This window comes from Zonotrichia leucophrys, chromosome 4 (assembly GCF_028769735.1).
Source record: "Zonotrichia leucophrys gambelii isolate GWCS_2022_RI chromosome 4, RI_Zleu_2.0, whole genome shotgun sequence".
Lineage (NCBI taxonomy): Eukaryota > Metazoa > Chordata > Aves > Passeriformes > Passerellidae > Zonotrichia > Zonotrichia leucophrys.
This window is the reverse complement of record NC_088173.1, coordinates 25,397,607-25,415,569: the sequence shown is the minus strand read 5'-3', so window position 1 is coordinate 25,415,569 and position 17,963 is coordinate 25,397,607. Positions and strand designations below refer to the sequence as shown.

The 17,963-nt window shown below is 39.0% G+C and overlaps 1 protein-coding gene across 3 annotated transcripts in view; it reads right to left on the bottom strand.

Annotated features, from left to right (window-relative positions):
- Window positions 1–17,963, bottom strand: part of SH3D19 (SH3 domain containing 19) — an 81,999-nt gene that overhangs the window by 10,053 nt on the left and 53,983 nt on the right. For all 3 annotated transcript variants that reach the window (XM_064710869.1, XM_064710867.1, XM_064710868.1), the window contains 6 exons: window positions 10,833–10,940; window positions 7,369–7,481; window positions 5,167–5,225; window positions 2,889–3,153; window positions 1,636–1,704; window positions 192–264 (listed from right to left, as the gene is read on the bottom strand). In XM_064710869.1, coding sequence (XP_064566939.1) covers window positions 192–264; window positions 1,636–1,704; window positions 2,889–3,153; window positions 5,167–5,225; window positions 7,369–7,481; window positions 10,833–10,940 — 687 coding nt within the window. The remainder of the gene's footprint in view (window positions 1–191; window positions 265–1,635; window positions 1,705–2,888; window positions 3,154–5,166; window positions 5,226–7,368; window positions 7,482–10,832; window positions 10,941–17,963) is intronic.

The window sequence follows — 17,963 nt, the reverse complement described above, 5'->3', positions numbered from 1 at the left end:
TTACCTGCTAAATCAATTAGCTTTAACTGAAAGACTGACCCATCTACATCTAAACCCATTGATTTGAGCAACTCTATGTGCAGACCTTGCAGACTGAGTTCCACACCATTTTTAAGCTCTAATTTCTAAGAAAATTTCCATTTGAAAGTCTTAAAGTAAAACATGCTTCCAGAATATTCACATTTACTTACCTGCAGGAAAATCATGCAGGACTACAGCATGAGGTGCACTTGTGTCAGAAACCTTTGGAGGGTGGTTTGAATCCTGACAACAACAAATAAATCCAAGTAGTTTATGAATCATGGAAGATACTAACAGATTCTCTGTTATGTGCTCCTGAATTCATTTTCTGACTTTGGACACAGAGTTGTTCTGATATTGCAGAAGGAAATGGTTATTGGTCTCACAGCAAAGGGTCTGAATTCTGTATGCCTTTTGCCAGTGTAAACAAGAATACATTTCACCAAAATCTACGTTTGAGCCAGTGAAAGGAAGGGAAGTCATGCAACTTTTCCAAATACAGAAAAAGCCTCAGCTATCTCTGTGGGCCAGAAATCTGGAGCACTGATAGCAACACTCATTGCAAGGGCTGTGGACAAATTTTGTACTGGTGCTTGGTACTTTGTGCTACCAGCCACTCTCCCTTGCTCAAGAGAACACCCAACTCTGCCCCAGCACACTCAGCAGGGACAGCAAACAAACATTCCAAGAGGAGCAGGGAAGCCTCTCTTTGCTTACACTAAGGTAACACTGAGGGGAACTGACAGTTTTGTTGTGGCATCTTCATAAAGAGAAATTATATTCAAAATGCTGAGCCACCTTCTCTGTCCCACCCACTAAGAATTTTTAGGCTGTACTGATGACAATGACGGTGTGTGAATTACATTCAAAGTAATTCACTATGTACAAAAAAAACCCAAAACAAAATAAAAAACTGAAACAACAACAACAAAAAAAAAAACCAAAAAAAAAACCAACGACCCCCCCAAAAAAACCCCATAAAACCCCACAGAAAACCCAAAAAAAAAACCCCACCAAAAATCCAAACATAGACAAAGATAAGACCTGAATTACAACAGAAAACAACATACTGCATAGAAATCTATTTTAGCCATACAGGCTTTTGATAATAGTCAAAAAGTCTGCTCATAGCTCTAATTTCCACTAGCTATTTAATATTAATAGGGTCATGCCCTAAAACCAAGTCAGGATCTGTAGAAGCAGAGAGAAGAAAATACTTTCAAGTCCGTATGTCAAAGCCAATTTGCTGATGTACCATGTACAGCACTTCATAAAGTACTCACTTATCTTTTGCTCAATTCTCAGATACTCAGCCAAGGGAGTGATTATTTTCCTATGAGATGGAGGAACTCTACCAGTTTCCTCTCCCTTCTGGCACTCCAAGTAATTACTCTTGCTCTGTTCCATAAGCTGAATATCACTGTGCTATGAGGCAAATCACCATTATTGGGTTTTGTTTTGGCAGTTGCTTTGTTTTGATTACAGAAACACAAGGATTTAATAAATCACTATTACATGTCTCAGTGTAACCTCTGAAGACTAAAACATTTGATACTTTACTGCAACAAGTCTTGTTCATTGAATATTTAAGCCAGCAGGAAAGAAGCACCTTACCTTACAGGACAGCTCTCCAGTGTTCCTGGGAAGACAATCTTCCTTGGCAACTCCATGAGGCACAGGCAGCTTGAAGAGAAAGAGGCAAATGGAAAAGGTTTTTTCGCTTCTAAGCATCTCAGATTTTCACTTCAAGTGATAATAGTCAGATGACTGAACTATTTAAACCATCCACTACAGGTAATTAGGAGTCCAGTGGAAGAGGACAGGTTCCTTTGGAAGGCATTCAGAACAGACTGCTGGTGATATGAACTGACACTCTGAGAAACTCAGGGGGTGTCACCCCCTTTAAAAGTGTCTTCGACACTTAACTGGTATCACACCACACACTACAAGATATTCAGAAAGACACTCTGATGCAGAAATATATTCATTTGTCATGGAGGGCACTAGAAAAACACCCTGGGAGGAATTTTTCCATTGACAGTAAGATTTCAGGGCAGGAAACTACTAATGATCTCCTACAGAAAAAAATCTCATACACAAAACTCTAAATGCAAAAGTGAAAGATCAAAAAGGTGCCAACAGAAAGTTTCCACTTCATGCTGATGGAATTTTGATGCTGCTCATGCTATGGCTGAGTGGTTGCTTTTTTTGACAAGAGCACCAGTTCAAGCAGTCATCAGCTCTATCACTGACCAGTTTCAAGTTTCTGGGGAAAGACCTTCTTTGTTTTTATTTGTAGTGTTGATCCATTTGTATTTAAAATTCCCTAATAATACATACAATACTAAAACCATTTTTAGAATGAAAAGGATTGCATCAATAGCATGAAAAATATAAGATTTGCAATGTTACATTCCTCACACTTTGCAAGCTTGATTAAATAAGGTCAACTACTTTATAAGTTCCAATGCTTCCCCAATTTTCCTAAGCATTTTGATATGTATGGCTGAACCAATATAAAAATGCAATTATTCAGCATAATCTCACTGAAAAAGTATTCAGAACCGGTGACTGGAAAAAGAACTCCCAAGCCCCAAGAGCTATGCATTAAAGATAATATAATTACATATATACACAGAAATGCACCACACAGGTCTATACTTTACATGTATTTATTGCTTTCTCCAGTATTGCCTTACAGGACTTATTACTAGCAATTTCTAAGGAAGATTATGCTGCTAGATGCACTTTGAAAGCCACATAATACTAACCTACTTTAGCAGGTTTAACTACCTTTTTTTTCTAGTATTTTAACCAGCACTGTTTTATAAAAACAATGTACTCAGACATAATATCTCAACTCTCACCATGTATTTATTGTAGAGAGGATGACCTGGTTTAGGTCTAGGAGGTAATGCTGGATCTGGATTTTTAAAGACTGCACTTTTTGTTCTCTTGGGTCCCAACTTGAACTTGTTGTTTTTTTTATCAGAAGCGATGTCCGAACTAGATCGCGACAGAACATCCTTCTGGGAGGAGGTCTTGGCTGCAGAGAATTTTGGTGGAGGTGGCCTTCCAGGAACACTTTTAGGTGGGGGAGGTCGAGCAGGTACAATTTTTCCATCCACAGGCCTAAAATTTGTGCAAACCATCAGAGAAAAATACATATTAATAGGCCTGCCACTTCACCCTAGATACAGAGTGTGCAGTAAGGAAACAAGATTTGTGATGACCCGGGCTGCACTGTTTGTAGTGTCCGAAGCTTTCCAGGAATACATGAACTCTTCAGATCCTGAATGGGACCAGATGATCAAGCCCTGAGACAGATCCTTTGACTACATATTTCCAACAGCCTGCCAGCTTTCTGGGGAGCCCGCTAAACAAGGAGGATTTGTTTCAGCAATCCACCTCCAGAAAGAGCTTTCTTTGTAGCTGCTGCAGGATGAAGTTCTGCTATTGGAGAGCTTTTGTGAAAGCTGGTCTTCAGGAATCAACCTGGCTCATTCCTTGGGATGTCACTTACCTGAAGTGACTCTGATGAAACTCATGACATACCACACCACTTTGCACACTGCCATCAATAGCAGAATTTACTATTTTTTATGCAACAGATGTCTACCACAGAAAGAAAACACTGGTGAAAATATTCAAGTTCTCTGGCTATGATAGAGGTCTCCCACTCCTACCAGCAGACAAGCAGTTTAGAAACCAAAATCAGAGACTAGCAAGTGACAGTAGTAATATTTAATGGCAATTAATATTACTAGTAATATTCCAAAATTACAGTATCATTTGATTGTTATTGGGAGATCTTCAACCAGATACTGCAAGTTTCTGCTACAACTGGTTTTTTGTTTCATATAATGTAATTCAGCATAATTATTTGCTCATGTATAATCCTCATGGGTCTGCAAAAATTATCAACCCCAACAAGTGTGCATTGATGGATCTTTGAAGTATCATTCTAACACATTTTGTGAGTGTCACCCATCACTTGAGAAGATACTAGTGCTCTACTAATGATCCTGATAAGAGTTCTCTGTTACTATTTGAGTATGGAACAATTTTTAAATGTCAAAAAAATTTTCCACTTCTCATCATCATCCATCTCTCCCTTTTCTTGGCCTCATCTTAAAGTAAGCATTTTTAATATTGACAAAAGGGGATATTCCAAGTTAAACTACTTTAAATCTGTAAACAGACCGACTCACACATTTTTAAAGCAACTTAACTAAACAAGAAGACCCTAACAAGCAATTCAATGAACTATTTTACTGCTTACTTAAAATAAATCAAAAATCCATTTGATTAGAAGAAAATATTTACTGCAGTCCCAGAGACCCTCATAAGAATCAGGAATGTTATGCTAAACTGAATGTGGGGAAGGAACAAGCCAGTAAATGAGGTGTTTCCTTGTGGCACATCCATGGTCTTTCCTGTTAATTAATATTAATTATTATTGATAGACTCATTTCAATAACAGAAAGATTCTCTTGTCCTAACACAACAGAGCAAACCCTTGTGTTTAAACTCACAGATTTAGAATGCAAACACTGAGATACCCACCATGGGCTGGCCAGTCAATGCCAGATCTCCATCCACTGTGTCTCTGGCATTGATGAACATGAATTAAAGGCTGGTCCAGCAACTTTTGCCCTTGGAGACATTCTTTCTTTTTGGTTCACAAGAATAAAAACCCCCAAGGTTATCATTGGTCCTGCACCTGCATTTTAGGTCCAAAGTGTATAGAGTAGCCAGCGCTTCTGGGAAGCTGCTGGCCCAGCATCTGCCCTTTTCAGGGTGGCATCATCTGCCACCTCCATTCCTTCACCACCCAAATGCCACCACAAGTGCAAGTGCTGTGGGTGAAAAGGTTAAAGATTCAGAAAGGAATGACTGTCAGCAGCCACTGTACATTAGCTGAAAAGTCAAACAGCTGCTCTCCTATAATCTCCCTGCTCATACCATACTGTACAAACAAGTATTAAACAGCTACCAACTTGGTCCTGCCTATTTATTAGTGAGCAGAGTGCCCAGCCAAGACTATTGAGCTATGGCTGGAGTCAATAGTGTCTACACTGAGACTAACTATGCAAATTAATTTAGAAACAGCACTTTTAAGGGCTTTTGGAGAACCACACTCACCTTGGGGGTAGTAGAGGTTCTAGCTGAGGCACTCCACCTTGTTCTGAGTGATCCAACTCCTACAACCATTCAAAAGAAAAAAGACATTTCTTTAAGCCTAAGGAAAATAAAAAATCCTGTTTAAATGATATAATTCTTATATCAAATTATATCATATGGACATGAAAAACAAGAATTTCTGGAGGTCTGTGAGTAAAGTAGTAAGAATTATGGTGCAATTTTAAAGTGTTGTTGGATATGGAGAAAAATATGGAGGGCAAATAAGCTGATTTACCACCTGAAACATAGCTTCAATTGTGCATTAAGTATGACCCAGCCCCTCCTTTCCTACTACATGCCAGTAAGGACTTAAGAGCCAATTCCAGGAGAGTCATACAACTGTACAATTACACTGCCCACAGGGATTTGCTTTATCAACTTGGATTTAACTTTGACACATGGAACACTTTGAACAGGCTTAAAGCAGAAAACATGACATTAATGCAACTCACACAGGACAGCATCTCTTGCAAACAACATTAGCTCCCATTAAAGAAGGCATCAAAATATGTTTGCTAGAGATCTCACAGACAAATCCCAGTGAATCTTGCTTTGGCAGATTAAGGCATCACTCCTCCCAGCTGCCCATGCTGCCCTGCCAGAGATTACCCCATGCAGCAGTCAGAGAGGAGGACATGTGCCATGTCTGAAGGGCTTGGACCACAGGGATGGATTAACAAGTGACCATCCTTACTGCCTCCTGCTGCTCGTTTTCATCCCAGTGCCAGAGAGTTCTGCCAGCTCTGGGGAACAAGCACAGCTGCTTCTGGAACAGCATCATAAATCAGAGTGCTGAATCTGGGTTCAAAGGAACCCTTTCTGAACCAGTACTTCGAGACAGGTCTGAACAGTCTTGTTTACTTAATTAGCTGCTTGAATATGCCTGAAACTCAAACAATTTCTGTGATTTATCTCATCTAGAAAACACCCAGATATATTTTGTGATAAAATCTGAGCCTTGATTGAGTTCCCAAATTTCATGTTCTGATTAAATGACCCTATTAGAAAGAAAACAACCCGCCACTTTCAGATGAGGATGTTATCTTCATAACAAAAATTTTCCTCTTCTGTGTGAAAAGGAAGAAATCTGTGCCAACTGCTGCTTATGGGCAACAATTTTTGCTGTTGCCATTTAATCACTTCCACTGACAATACTAGTTTCAGAAGTACAGCTCTTACCCTTCCAAACATAGAATTTCAATGTTCCAGTGGATTCAACACAACCTTTTCCTAAAAGCTGAAGCGTACACACGTCTGTCACAATAGCCTGGATGACACTGTAAAAGTTTTGTAGTTCCACTGCATAAAATGTCATTTAATGTCTTGTTTCATAAATTATTTTTTCAGCATTATTCAGAAAAGGTGGAACCTCTCTGAACAGCCTTTTCAATGACAACATTTTAATATCCTTTATCTTTATAGCAGAGGTAGCTACAAAGGCATTTGTTGGCAATCCATCTAGTAAGGGCTCTTAATTTTATTTGATCTTTTACTGTCTGGGGCTTTCACAAGATTCTCTGCCGTTCTTGTCATCAGAAAACTCAATATTTGTAAATTTTACTGTCATTTTCAAGTTTAACTCCCTTTTGAAAATCTGTGTCAAATGTCATTTAGCTACAATGCCTACCATTACTATGTATGTGCCCCAGAGCAAGGAGCAGAGCCTTATTTCCCAAAATAGGTGGTTCTACTCAGCAGAAGAGCTGAAAAAAAGCAAGCTTCATTCTTCTACAGAAAAGTTTCCTCTGCCTGCAAATTAGTAGAGATACCAAGAGAAATTGTGTGCAAGAAGGTAAAAAAATACATTTCTAAAGCACAACACTGGCAACATTTAACCATGTAAATCCCACTGGACTTTGAGCCACTTTGCAATGCTTTTGACACTCACTTGCAGAATCATGATTTCAGATGATGAATACAGAAAATTGAAGATGTGATCAAAGCTTAGTAAAATTGTCAGAGTCTTTTTCAAAAACTGACAGCAGTCTAAATTACCTAATTAATTAGAGAACAGAATTAAAAGAAAAAAGCCTTATATTTTTGAGTAGTTGTTTTCATCTTCTGGTCCTTCAAACAACTAACTTTACAAATGCTTGAGGATCACAAGAGATCTTTTAACCAAAGCAGACAATGCTGTGATACAGGAAAACAGTTCTAACTTACCCCTTTTTTCACTAGGTCACCACTGCTGGGTTTTCCCACTGTGATATTGGATGTGTTCCCAATAGGCTTTTCAGCAGGAAGTGGAGGAGGGCTATGTGGGTTGTCATTTAAAGCTGTAAAAAACAAACAAAAAATCCCAAATGAAAGTCTAATTAATACCCTCTTCATGTGGATCAACAATAGATAAAGGAATCCACTTTTGTTTGGGACATTTTTTGTGTGAATGCAACTTCCCTCCTCTGGAAGCAGCCAAAGGGAAGAACCACTTAAAGAGCAGTGAAGGGAAAAGGGACATGAGAGGAGCATCCTAACGCTGAGGCTGAATTCAGGAGTACTTCCCATCCTGCAAAATGGATCTTCACTTTAATCTAAGGACACCAGCAAATAATTTCATAGTTTCAGCTGCAATATTTGGTGATATAATATTAGATGAGTAGAAGAGTTTCTACCCTTGGAATGTCAGATTCATTACTGGATACCCTGAAACGCCATCACCACATTTCTAAACTGGGTCACTTTTTTTTTCAGCTGTCAGCTCCTGGAATATCCTTCAGGCTGGAAAACAGCTGAGGGTTATTTCAAGCAACCCTGAAAGATCAGGAGACTTGGATGGAAGAATCTCCAGAAAGGTAAAGGCAAGAAAATAAATTATTGCCTGCTACAAAATTCAGGATGACAGAAAACAGAGATGGAAGTTGCCAGGTAGTCTTTAATGAGAAAAGCAAGTTTAGACATGGAAGAGGAAACACTACCGATCTTACTAGGGAAGAGTGATGATGTCCTCATGCTCAATAAAGAATAGAAAAACACTTCTAAATATATAACATTTGCTTTCAGTGTCTCTGCCATTGAAACTTGGGAAGTACTTGGACAGGTTTTACCAGCATATTTACCAAACATTTTGTCTTTATATATTGGAGCCATGTCATCTATTTTACAATCTGTTTGTATAACAAGAAAATTAATTTCATACAAAGACCTACAAACACTTAAGCTCTTCTGACTTCCAGCTGAACTTGGAGTTACATAAAAATATGTATAGACAGCCTGGACATTCATAGACTAATGACAAAAATAAAAAAAAAAGAGAAGAGATGCTATTCAAAACAAAACAGTTGCTCATTTCACAAAAATTACTCTCAACAAAGAAACAACACATAGAAAGGAGCAGTGTTGTTTATTTTCAACACCTTTGTGGCATTACTATTACGTAAAACACTGCTGTGATGTTTAAAAATGGGTCAGTTTAGTTCAAGGGATCAGTTCAATTCTTAGGAGAAGCTCACAGTTACTGTGTTGGCAGTGACCAGGCATGGGGAAAAAAGTTCACCACTTTTCTAAGGTACTGCAATGGGTGAAAAGTAAAACCACGACCTGGCAGTAATTCCAAAAGAAATCTTTTTTTATCATATCTTACTGATAAAAAAGCATAAAGCATTTATTTACCAATTCCAATCCTGCTATATACACAGATAGTCAAATTTCCTCTCCCTTACTCTTTTGAAGTTGAGAATTAAAGGAACTAGAGGAACAACAGAAAAAAAATCCCCAAGAACTCGAAGTCAGGTGTTATTTTCAGTGATTTCTAAGTGTAATAACTGCAGTGGAACTTTGATGTTTCCTTTCTAACCACTTCTCAACAAAAATGCTAGTCGTAACTGAAAACTTCACTGGAGTTCAAATTCTTAAGCAGTTCTGTCCCTTTTTTGGTAGTGCTGGGTGGGCCAGTTTTGGAGGGTTTTAAAAATTTGTGTTATTTTGTTTTGTTTGTTTATTGGGGCTTTCAGTTTTTCCTGGTCCCTGACAGAATTTATCTCCTCAATAAACAAGATGGAAAAAGACTCCCCTGTACTGAGATTATGTGGCCCCTTAACAATGTAAACCCTACTATATCAATTTTTACTTTGGCCCAGTTGTACTGTTCTCCTCTTTTAACTTTTAACAGGTTACATTTCTGCAGCAGCTCCTATTTGACAAAAGGCTACTCTGTTTTCTTGGAATATGCTTCTGTTCCTCCCTACCCCATTAATCTTCCAACCACTGATTCCCATAAGGCAGGCAGTCCTTCACAACCTCCTGCTGTTTGTAGCTAAGTACAGGACCGGCAGCCCTTTGTGGAAATTTCAATTACCACTAGAGAGCAGCAAGAGCTCAGTTATCTCTAAGTTCAAAAGGGTATCCATCTCGAAAAAAAAGGAAAAAGAAAAAAATGTCAGGTAGTTGGTTGGCTTTTTGTTTAATTTTAGTTTTAATTGTAATTAAAATTTCCTTTATAGAGAAGAATTATGTCATAGTTTCTTTACAGACATATTCTTCCAAGTGAAAAAACTTTTCTTTTTAATCAGGTATTAACAGAAAGACTTTTCCTCACAGCTTTATCGGCAGTCTTATCTACATTTTAAAATAATTTCCACTCCATCTCTTACACATGCAGGGGAAAAGAAAATTGAGCATTTTAACAGTGGGGTGGTGACAGGGGGAGATGGGAAATAATGAGTGAAACTACTACTGAGAAATCCCATCTGGCCATACAGTTACCACAAGTTGACTGTACACCTACTAAATGTGGCAAAACATGATTTTGAAACATGAGTTTTAAGAGCTATCTTTTGACATTTTTCCCTAAGCTCTGAGGATCAAAGATAAGGCCAAACAGAATTCTGCAAGTACACACTCCAGCATACAAAGACCAACACAAAGACCTTGTGGCTCACTGATAAATTTCCACTCTGAGACGCTGTCAGTGTCATTTGTAAAGCTGCAAAAGATTAGAGGTGGCAGGCTTTAGGAATACAGTGACTCTCAGAAAACTACAGTCAGGACCCTGATGCAAAATTGAACACAGAAGGTTTTTGCATCCTGATTCTCACATGCCTCTTTTTATTCCCTTAAACTGCTACCCTAAACATTCTTGCTTAAATGGCCACAGATTTCAAAACTAGCAAGGATCAAAGGAACTTTTTGATTTAAATGATGAAAACTATGCTAAACATCCCAACCAAGTTGTATTTGAAGGAAAGTTTAATGCACCAATGTTTTTCTTTTGACAAGAAAGCTTGGGAGCAGCACTAAACCTCAGCTAAGGTCAGCACCAAAGTCAGTTAGGCCAAAGGTTCAGCTCCAGAATATGGTTTAGCAGACAAAACAAGGTTGCTTCTGCTGCAGGGGTCTCCTCCAAGTCTTCCTTTCCAGCCTGTAGATCTGCCCCTACATACGGTTCCACCTCTGCTATGCATTAGCTCCATCAGGTTTGAGACATCAAACTCAAGGAGGCAGGAGGGAGAGTGGAACACTCACCTACCTCTGCCTCCCACCACAGCTCTCAGGCTGGCTCCTCTGACTTGTCAAACCATGCCACGGGATTCCTCTGGCAGCTGATATTAGCTACTAAACAGCAAATCACTTAAGCTCCAGTTGAAATGGTTTTCTAACACATTTCTCAGACATTTGGGTGAAGAACTTACATTTCCCAGGTTTAGCTGGGATTCGGATTACAGTGGGTTTCCGAGCCAAACCTGGCTGAGCCGTCTGTTCCTTGGCAGGTTCACTTTTCGTAAGGAGCTGAAACGGATCTAGAAGGAGAAAAAAACCCCAATATTTGAACACAAATCTTACCAAATATTGCTTTCATTATTAAGGGTATTTAAATTTCACACTCAATACAGTAATACAAATAGATAGATCAGGCTGATGCAGCTAGCACACCCAGCTCTTTGTAAGTAACAGCTCTTCTTTGTACATCTACTTTCATAGCTGACTTAACACAAACATGCTCCAGATACCTTCTGGAATTATATGAGCCACTGGACAAGTGGAACTGCATTGCTTGGTAATAGGGACCTGAAACCAGAATGGCTTCAGGGAAATGTTTACAAAGCACTTGATCTAATGCACTGACATAGCTGTGAAAACATTCACTGAAAAGTTTTAATCAATACAATCTTGTCAAAGCTAAACAATCAGCACTGCAGCAGATAAAATATCTACTGAAACATATAAAACATTTAAATACTACTGATTACAACATGTCCTTGCTGTAGAACAACTAATTCTTCTGAAGATTCTGCATAATTTTGTTGGTTATAAACCAGTTTCCATGGAGGGAACTGGTTCACACCAAGGAGAGTTGTGCCTGAGTTCTGCCCCTGCCTTTATCACTCATTCCTCTACAAGCCTGCCCAAGCATTCCAGTGGTAAGACACAAGCAATTTTTCTCATGCTTCATTACCTTAAACACAGGTCTCTCATTAACAGGCATAGGAACATAGGTGCATGTAGAAGGAAGCTCTAAAAATACTAGTACATAAATAAGGACCAAATTATTGTGTTCTTTCTCAAGTACACCTTCATGTCAAAGAGCAATACTTCTTTCTTCTTAACAACTGCTACTTCTTTGTCTGACATTATCAAATTCTGCAGTAAAATGGCAATGCTTAACAGTATCATAAAAGTGTAGAGTAGAAACTGGAGAAGGACTCTAGGTGATAAATCTGACACATATTCATAGTCACAACAACTGAGTCTGATCTCTTCTGCTGGCCTTTTCAGATGTGTAGCTCAATGAGATGCTATTTATGGAGTGTCATAGTCCAAGAGAAGAAATATGCAGGGCATCTCTTTGAATTCCTCATGACTTTAATAAAAGCATACCCTTTCCCAAAACTACTGCCATACTTCCTGATAAAGTTGGAAAAAAATCTGTGTTTGATAAAATTTTATCTTCAACACTTAGAAAAAAAAGTTATGACATATGAAGTCATGATTTCTTATGGACAATTTTGAACAATCTAATCCAATCCGAGCAAGACACTACATATCTGTGCCTGGCAATTCATGTAAGATGTAAGAAATGCAATATTTACTTAAGAACAACCTCACGCCCTCCCACATGCACACCACTCAGCGGCCACAGCTCCCCCTTGCCAGTGCATCTGCCATCAGCCCCCTCTGGCAGTGCCCCCAGCTCCTGCTGCCAGCGTGCAGCTGTCACAGCAGCAGGGACAACATGCCACAGGGCCCATGCATGCTCACCCTGCTCAGATGCCCCCCTCCCACCAGCCCCTTGCTTAAGCTTTCTTCACAGGCAGATCCACCCCGTATGGCTGTGCTGCGTGGATTTGTGCCATGGCCTCTCTGAAAGCCAACCTGCCTACAGGTTCCCTAGAAACCCTCCCAGCTGCCTTCAGATCTCATTTTAATCAGGAATCAAGCAAATCAATTCCTTCTGTCAGGATGCTTGTACAAAAGCTGGGAGTGTACACTTCAGGTACAAAGGATCATGGCAGGTCAGCAATTTGTCTAGAGATAAAGGTATTCAGGCTACAATTAAAAATAAATTCTGTTACCATCTAGACAAAAGATGGCTCCATCACATTGTGCCCAAAGATTTCCACTGCATCTGGAAATTAGGTACGGGCAACCCACAATGCTTTAGAATGTAAGGGTGAAACAACATTTTGTTCAAGTTATGGATTAGCACATGAGGGTAGAGGGTTTAGCTCTCTTCAGTGAAAACTGCATCACAGCAAGAGTTTTTGTAGAGGACTTGAAAACACAGACCACAAGTGGGGTAGAAGCATTCTGGAAGTACAGTCACTACAAGGAATCAAAATCCCACCACTGGAGCAACCCTGCAATATTCTTTTACTATTTTATACCTCCATCTGCTAGCTACAATGCAAACACTTGAATTGCATTAAAAAATCCTGAAGATTTATCAAACCTCAATTTTCGTGTTGGTGTTTAGAGTGACTAAGTGCAGCTGAAAAACACCCTAAACCCTGAAACTGGGCTTTGTTCTCTTTCAGTTATCTGGCAACTCTACATCAGACTTGAGGAGTGACCCTGGGGAGGCAGCAAGGCCCCAAAGCTGCATTTGCCTGAAGGGAAGCTGGAGACACGGGATGAGCAGAGGAAAGGTGAGCAGGGCTAAGTCATGGGCTCCTTGACACAGCATGACCATAAGGAACACTCTGGCACACAGAGCACCTCTCAGGGTAAGGTTCTGCAAAGGTGAAGGAAGTTCTGCATGAAAAATGAGGAAACAATTTTCCAAAGCCTCCATCTTATGAAAATATGGACACTGAGAGACCGAGTGGAAATGCTCCAAATATCTCAAACCATCAAAGTTCTGTAAATATAAAGAAGATTTAAAATTGTAAAAAATTGCTGTTTGTCAGCTGTTAACCACTGCTATGCATAGAAACAGTTTTCTTGACCATTCAGCAGTTGGCAGAGGTCTCTACATCAATATATCTGACAATTTTTAAGTCTGAGAAAAGCAATTTCTAAGGCTGAGAAAACCATTTGATGAACGTTAGTTTTCCACTCATTATCTTATGTTCAATTATACTGTTGTCACCTCATAATTAGTTTAAAACTCATTACCTTGTTTGTGTTATTCCATTCCCTAGTGCTGGGCTTGCAGCAGAAATTGGCTGAGAAAATGACTGTGCTGCTTTGTGCAATGGGACTGACAACATATCAAATTTTTATGTTGTTTAACAACAATTGGGCATCATTTGAGCATAATTCATGGAGGTGTGAAAACAGAATTGTTAATGTACTCATTTAAAGCTTCTCAGCTCAAGGAAATTAATCTGCAAGTAATTTTTCATAAGACATATCAACAGACTTCTATTGATTTTTTTATTAAAGTTTTACAACAGCACTTAAAATCTGTGGCTTCCTTTGTTTCATCTTTCTAGAGCTTCTGTTTCAAAGGGTTATGTGTTAACATGTATTACTGTGCTTGTTGGAAGGAAAGGCAAATGCAAGCTGTGTATTCTAATAATCCATACATAATCTCCTTTCTTTCAATTTTGGAGAAACAACCTTTTACCTCCCATTCACCTACACCACCCTTGTTTAAAATTAAAAATGAGGTTACAGTAGATTTTGCCCATGCAAGAAGGATAGATGGGTACCTTCCTGAAATATTTACTGATAGTCTTTAAGTGAGAGGTAGTAAGATGGGAATAGATACCTCAGTAGCAATAAGGGGAATCTCCAAACAAATAGTAAGTGGAAGGCTAAAAGCCCAGATAGTACAATCTGCTGTGAAGATGCTCAGTCCTGCAAGAAGTGCTCAGTACACATGAGAACAATGGAGTTCGAAGGTGTGGATGCTGATATTACACGTGCCAGTACAGAAGTATGCAACTGTGTCCACTTTCAAGGTTTAATTTAAAAACCTAAATCAGCTGTTAAGGGCAAAACTCCCACATTCCCTTCACACAGAACAGCACTGTCACCAGAGTCTTCCAGGAACAGAGAAGAGGAACACACCTCATCAACAACTGGTTTTATTAAAACCAAGCCCTGTGAAAGCACTCTGGTGTTTATGGAAGCATAATCAACCCACACTTGGGGGAAGATTCTGAACAACAGGCCCCTCCTAGTAATACAGCCAGAGAGTCAATGGAAACCTGGCAGATAACACCTCAAAAAATGGGGCTCATGCTCAAGAAACACTGTGAAATGCCAAAAGTCTGATGTTCACTCAGACATTTTAAATCTCAACCTATTTACAACAACAGAGAGATGTATTAGACAGGTATGGAGTCTACATTCCAGCATCAGTGACTTTGCCAATCTGCTTTCCACAGTATTTTTCATCAAGAAAATTAACAGTTCACTGTTTTCAGAAATGGATTTCTGACACAAAGAGAATAATATGGACTACACCACCTTTCACAAAATATGCAATTTGCAGCTCCCTCTGCACGGAACATTGTCATGATCAGGCCATGACTGCAACTTTTAAGAGAAAGGAAAATTTGAAAAGAAAAAAAGAGAGAGACAATGGGATGCATGTTCTTTCAGCATCTGATCTGTGCAGAACCTGAAAGTAAGCTCAGGTGACACTCAGGCTTCTTGGTACTCTCTCAACACTAGGAGACTACACCAGCTCACTCAAACAACAGGAATGCAGCATCATTTGGGAGGAGACTTAGTATGCTTGAGACTTAAAATTGGAGGAGATGCAAGCAAATCTGCTTTGCAGAAAGAGCCTAGCCATCAGTGTGACGAAACTGCACAAAGACAAACTATACAGCTTTGTATTCTCTGTAAAGTATATAGTTTTGTATTCTCTGTATAGAAAAAATTTGCCAAGACACGCCACAGAAGAGTTGACTTAAATGTAATTGCTGAAAATGCAAACTCTCCTTAACTGTGCACTGAAATCTCATCCATGTAGTAAGAAAGCTGGAGAGCAGATACAATCTACCGCTAGAACAGCAAAACTTCTTGGACATTTTGTAACATTTAATGGCAATAAAAGCATTCATGGGGTAGAAAATGACACACTTGTACCTGTGGAGAGATAGAGAAGGACCTTTTCTGAGCTTTTTCTCTCTGGAAGTGAGAGGGGGAATGCCCATACTTTACACCTGTGTGTGTCTAAAAGTGTAACCATTTGGTTCATTGTTCATCTGTACTAGTAAAGGTGATGGAAATTACACTGCCTTTGGCACAAAACTACTGTGCATACCAGCACGAGCCATTTTGGGAGAGGTGGGAGGCTACTCCTCTCTCACAGATCCAGTTTGCTAATTGATGTAAGACTAGGATAGTTCAGATTGCAAGAGCCTTCAGGAGGTCTCTGATCAAACCTCCTGCCCAGAACAGGTCAGCTGTGAGGGCATGTTGCTAGAAATTGGTTGTGTAACCTGGTCTGACTTCAAAAATTAGATGCCAGAGGGTATTTGGACATACAATGGGTGACCAAGAAAATATACCCCCAAATTGCCCTGAAGATTATGAAACACAGCCTTGTCCATTCTTGCCAGGTAAATAAATGATTTTCTATTGCCAAGAGACTGAAGTGCCCCAAAACAGGCAAGCTGGAAATTTCCAAAGCGGGTAATGGAAAGCAGTCAGATGTACAAAATATATTTTTTTAACTTAAAATGTGAAGGACAAGGTAATTTATAATGTTGTTTAAAATATCTATCTACTCTCTTGCAAGAACCTCATATGCTTTCAGCAAAAAAAAGTGGGCTTTTTAAAAAACATTTTCTTTTAAATAAGCATTTTGCTGTTCTTTGACAAACTTTGTGAACAAAGGATATCTGCATTTTAAATACTGTAAAATAAACAGATTTAATTATCAGAGAAGACAGATCTTATTAAGAACATTATTACTTGTGTGTTACTTCACAGTATCTACAGACCTGGAACTCAAACCAAATTAATTTGCATTTGAAAACCTAAAGGGCTACTCATCTATTATGTAGCTATGATTTTAAAAGCTTACTTGTTTCCTGAGCCTAGATATAAGGCCCTCTCTTGTGCCAACTTTCAAAGTCCTTGAAGGCTCCAATTTATGTCCACTAAGCAAGCATCTGCAGTGACTGAAGAGTTAATGGATGCTTCTTATCACTTTTCCTGGAGAATGTCAACCTTGCAGCAGAACAACAGGACACAGCACAGCCCCCAATCTCCAACAGCAGTATGTCCTCAGGTAAAACTGTTTTTACAGGGTTTTATGCCAAAGAGCAGATTAAAATGGATGAGACAGCTCATTCTTTTCTGGGGTGATAATTTGTCAGTAAGTAAAAAAGGAGACAGGTCTCTTGAAAATAACCACAATAAGAGTCATCAGAAACACTGCTGAACCCTAAGAGAAGCTGCATTATTTTGATGATATGTCTGGACTAATCTACCAGTTAGAAGCATTTCCTTTTTTTTTTTTTCTTTTCCGACCTGAGGAAGCAATTAAAATCAAGCAGCTGGGCAATATCCCCACAGCAGAGAAATCTGGAGTTACTAAAGCAGCAGTTTTTCTGAATTGTCTATAATGTCACACAAGTGCCACCATTCATGCCACAGGAAGCAACAATACATATAAATGAATAGCAGCATTGCTTTAGTTGGATATTTTTTTCTCAGGAGAGACAGAAATGAACCTTTATGCTATGATAAAGTAGTTAGACAGACAGATAAGACAATTAATAAATGCAGTAGCCTCACTACTGTTGGACCTGAATGTAATGAAGATATCAAAATGAGAGCTGTCTCCTGCTGGCAAGGTAAGGCACTCTCTGAACTTCTTTTCAAAGCATCTGGTTTAAATTGAGTTCAGCTATGTCAGGTTCAGAGCAATCAGTGAATTATATGCTGTTCCAGAGAGAAGGGAGAACAGAGAAGAGCTCCCCACATGTGAAAAGGAATAAAAACATTGCAGCAATATCACCTCCAAGTTTTAATTCAAATGTATGCTCTAAATGCACCATAACCTGATTTTTGTCCAAAACATACTCTCATAACTTTTAGCAAGCAGGTCCACTACATGCTTTGACATAGCAACTAATACAAGTTACAGGTAAAAATCATGAGTCTTCTGAAGCCGTGAAATTTACACAGCTAAACTTGCACTAGAATTTCATTTCCAAGCCTTGTAAAAATGGTGAGAATTGCGCCCCCCTGATACATTACCAAAACTTTTAACCACCAGGAACTGCGTAAGTTCCTGTTATCAGCCATGAAAGTAATGCAGAAGTAACCCAGATGATCCAAAATACCAGAACTATCATCAAAGCATTAGAAACAAAAGGTGTAGAGTCCCAAACAGATGCCTTCACATTCTAAAT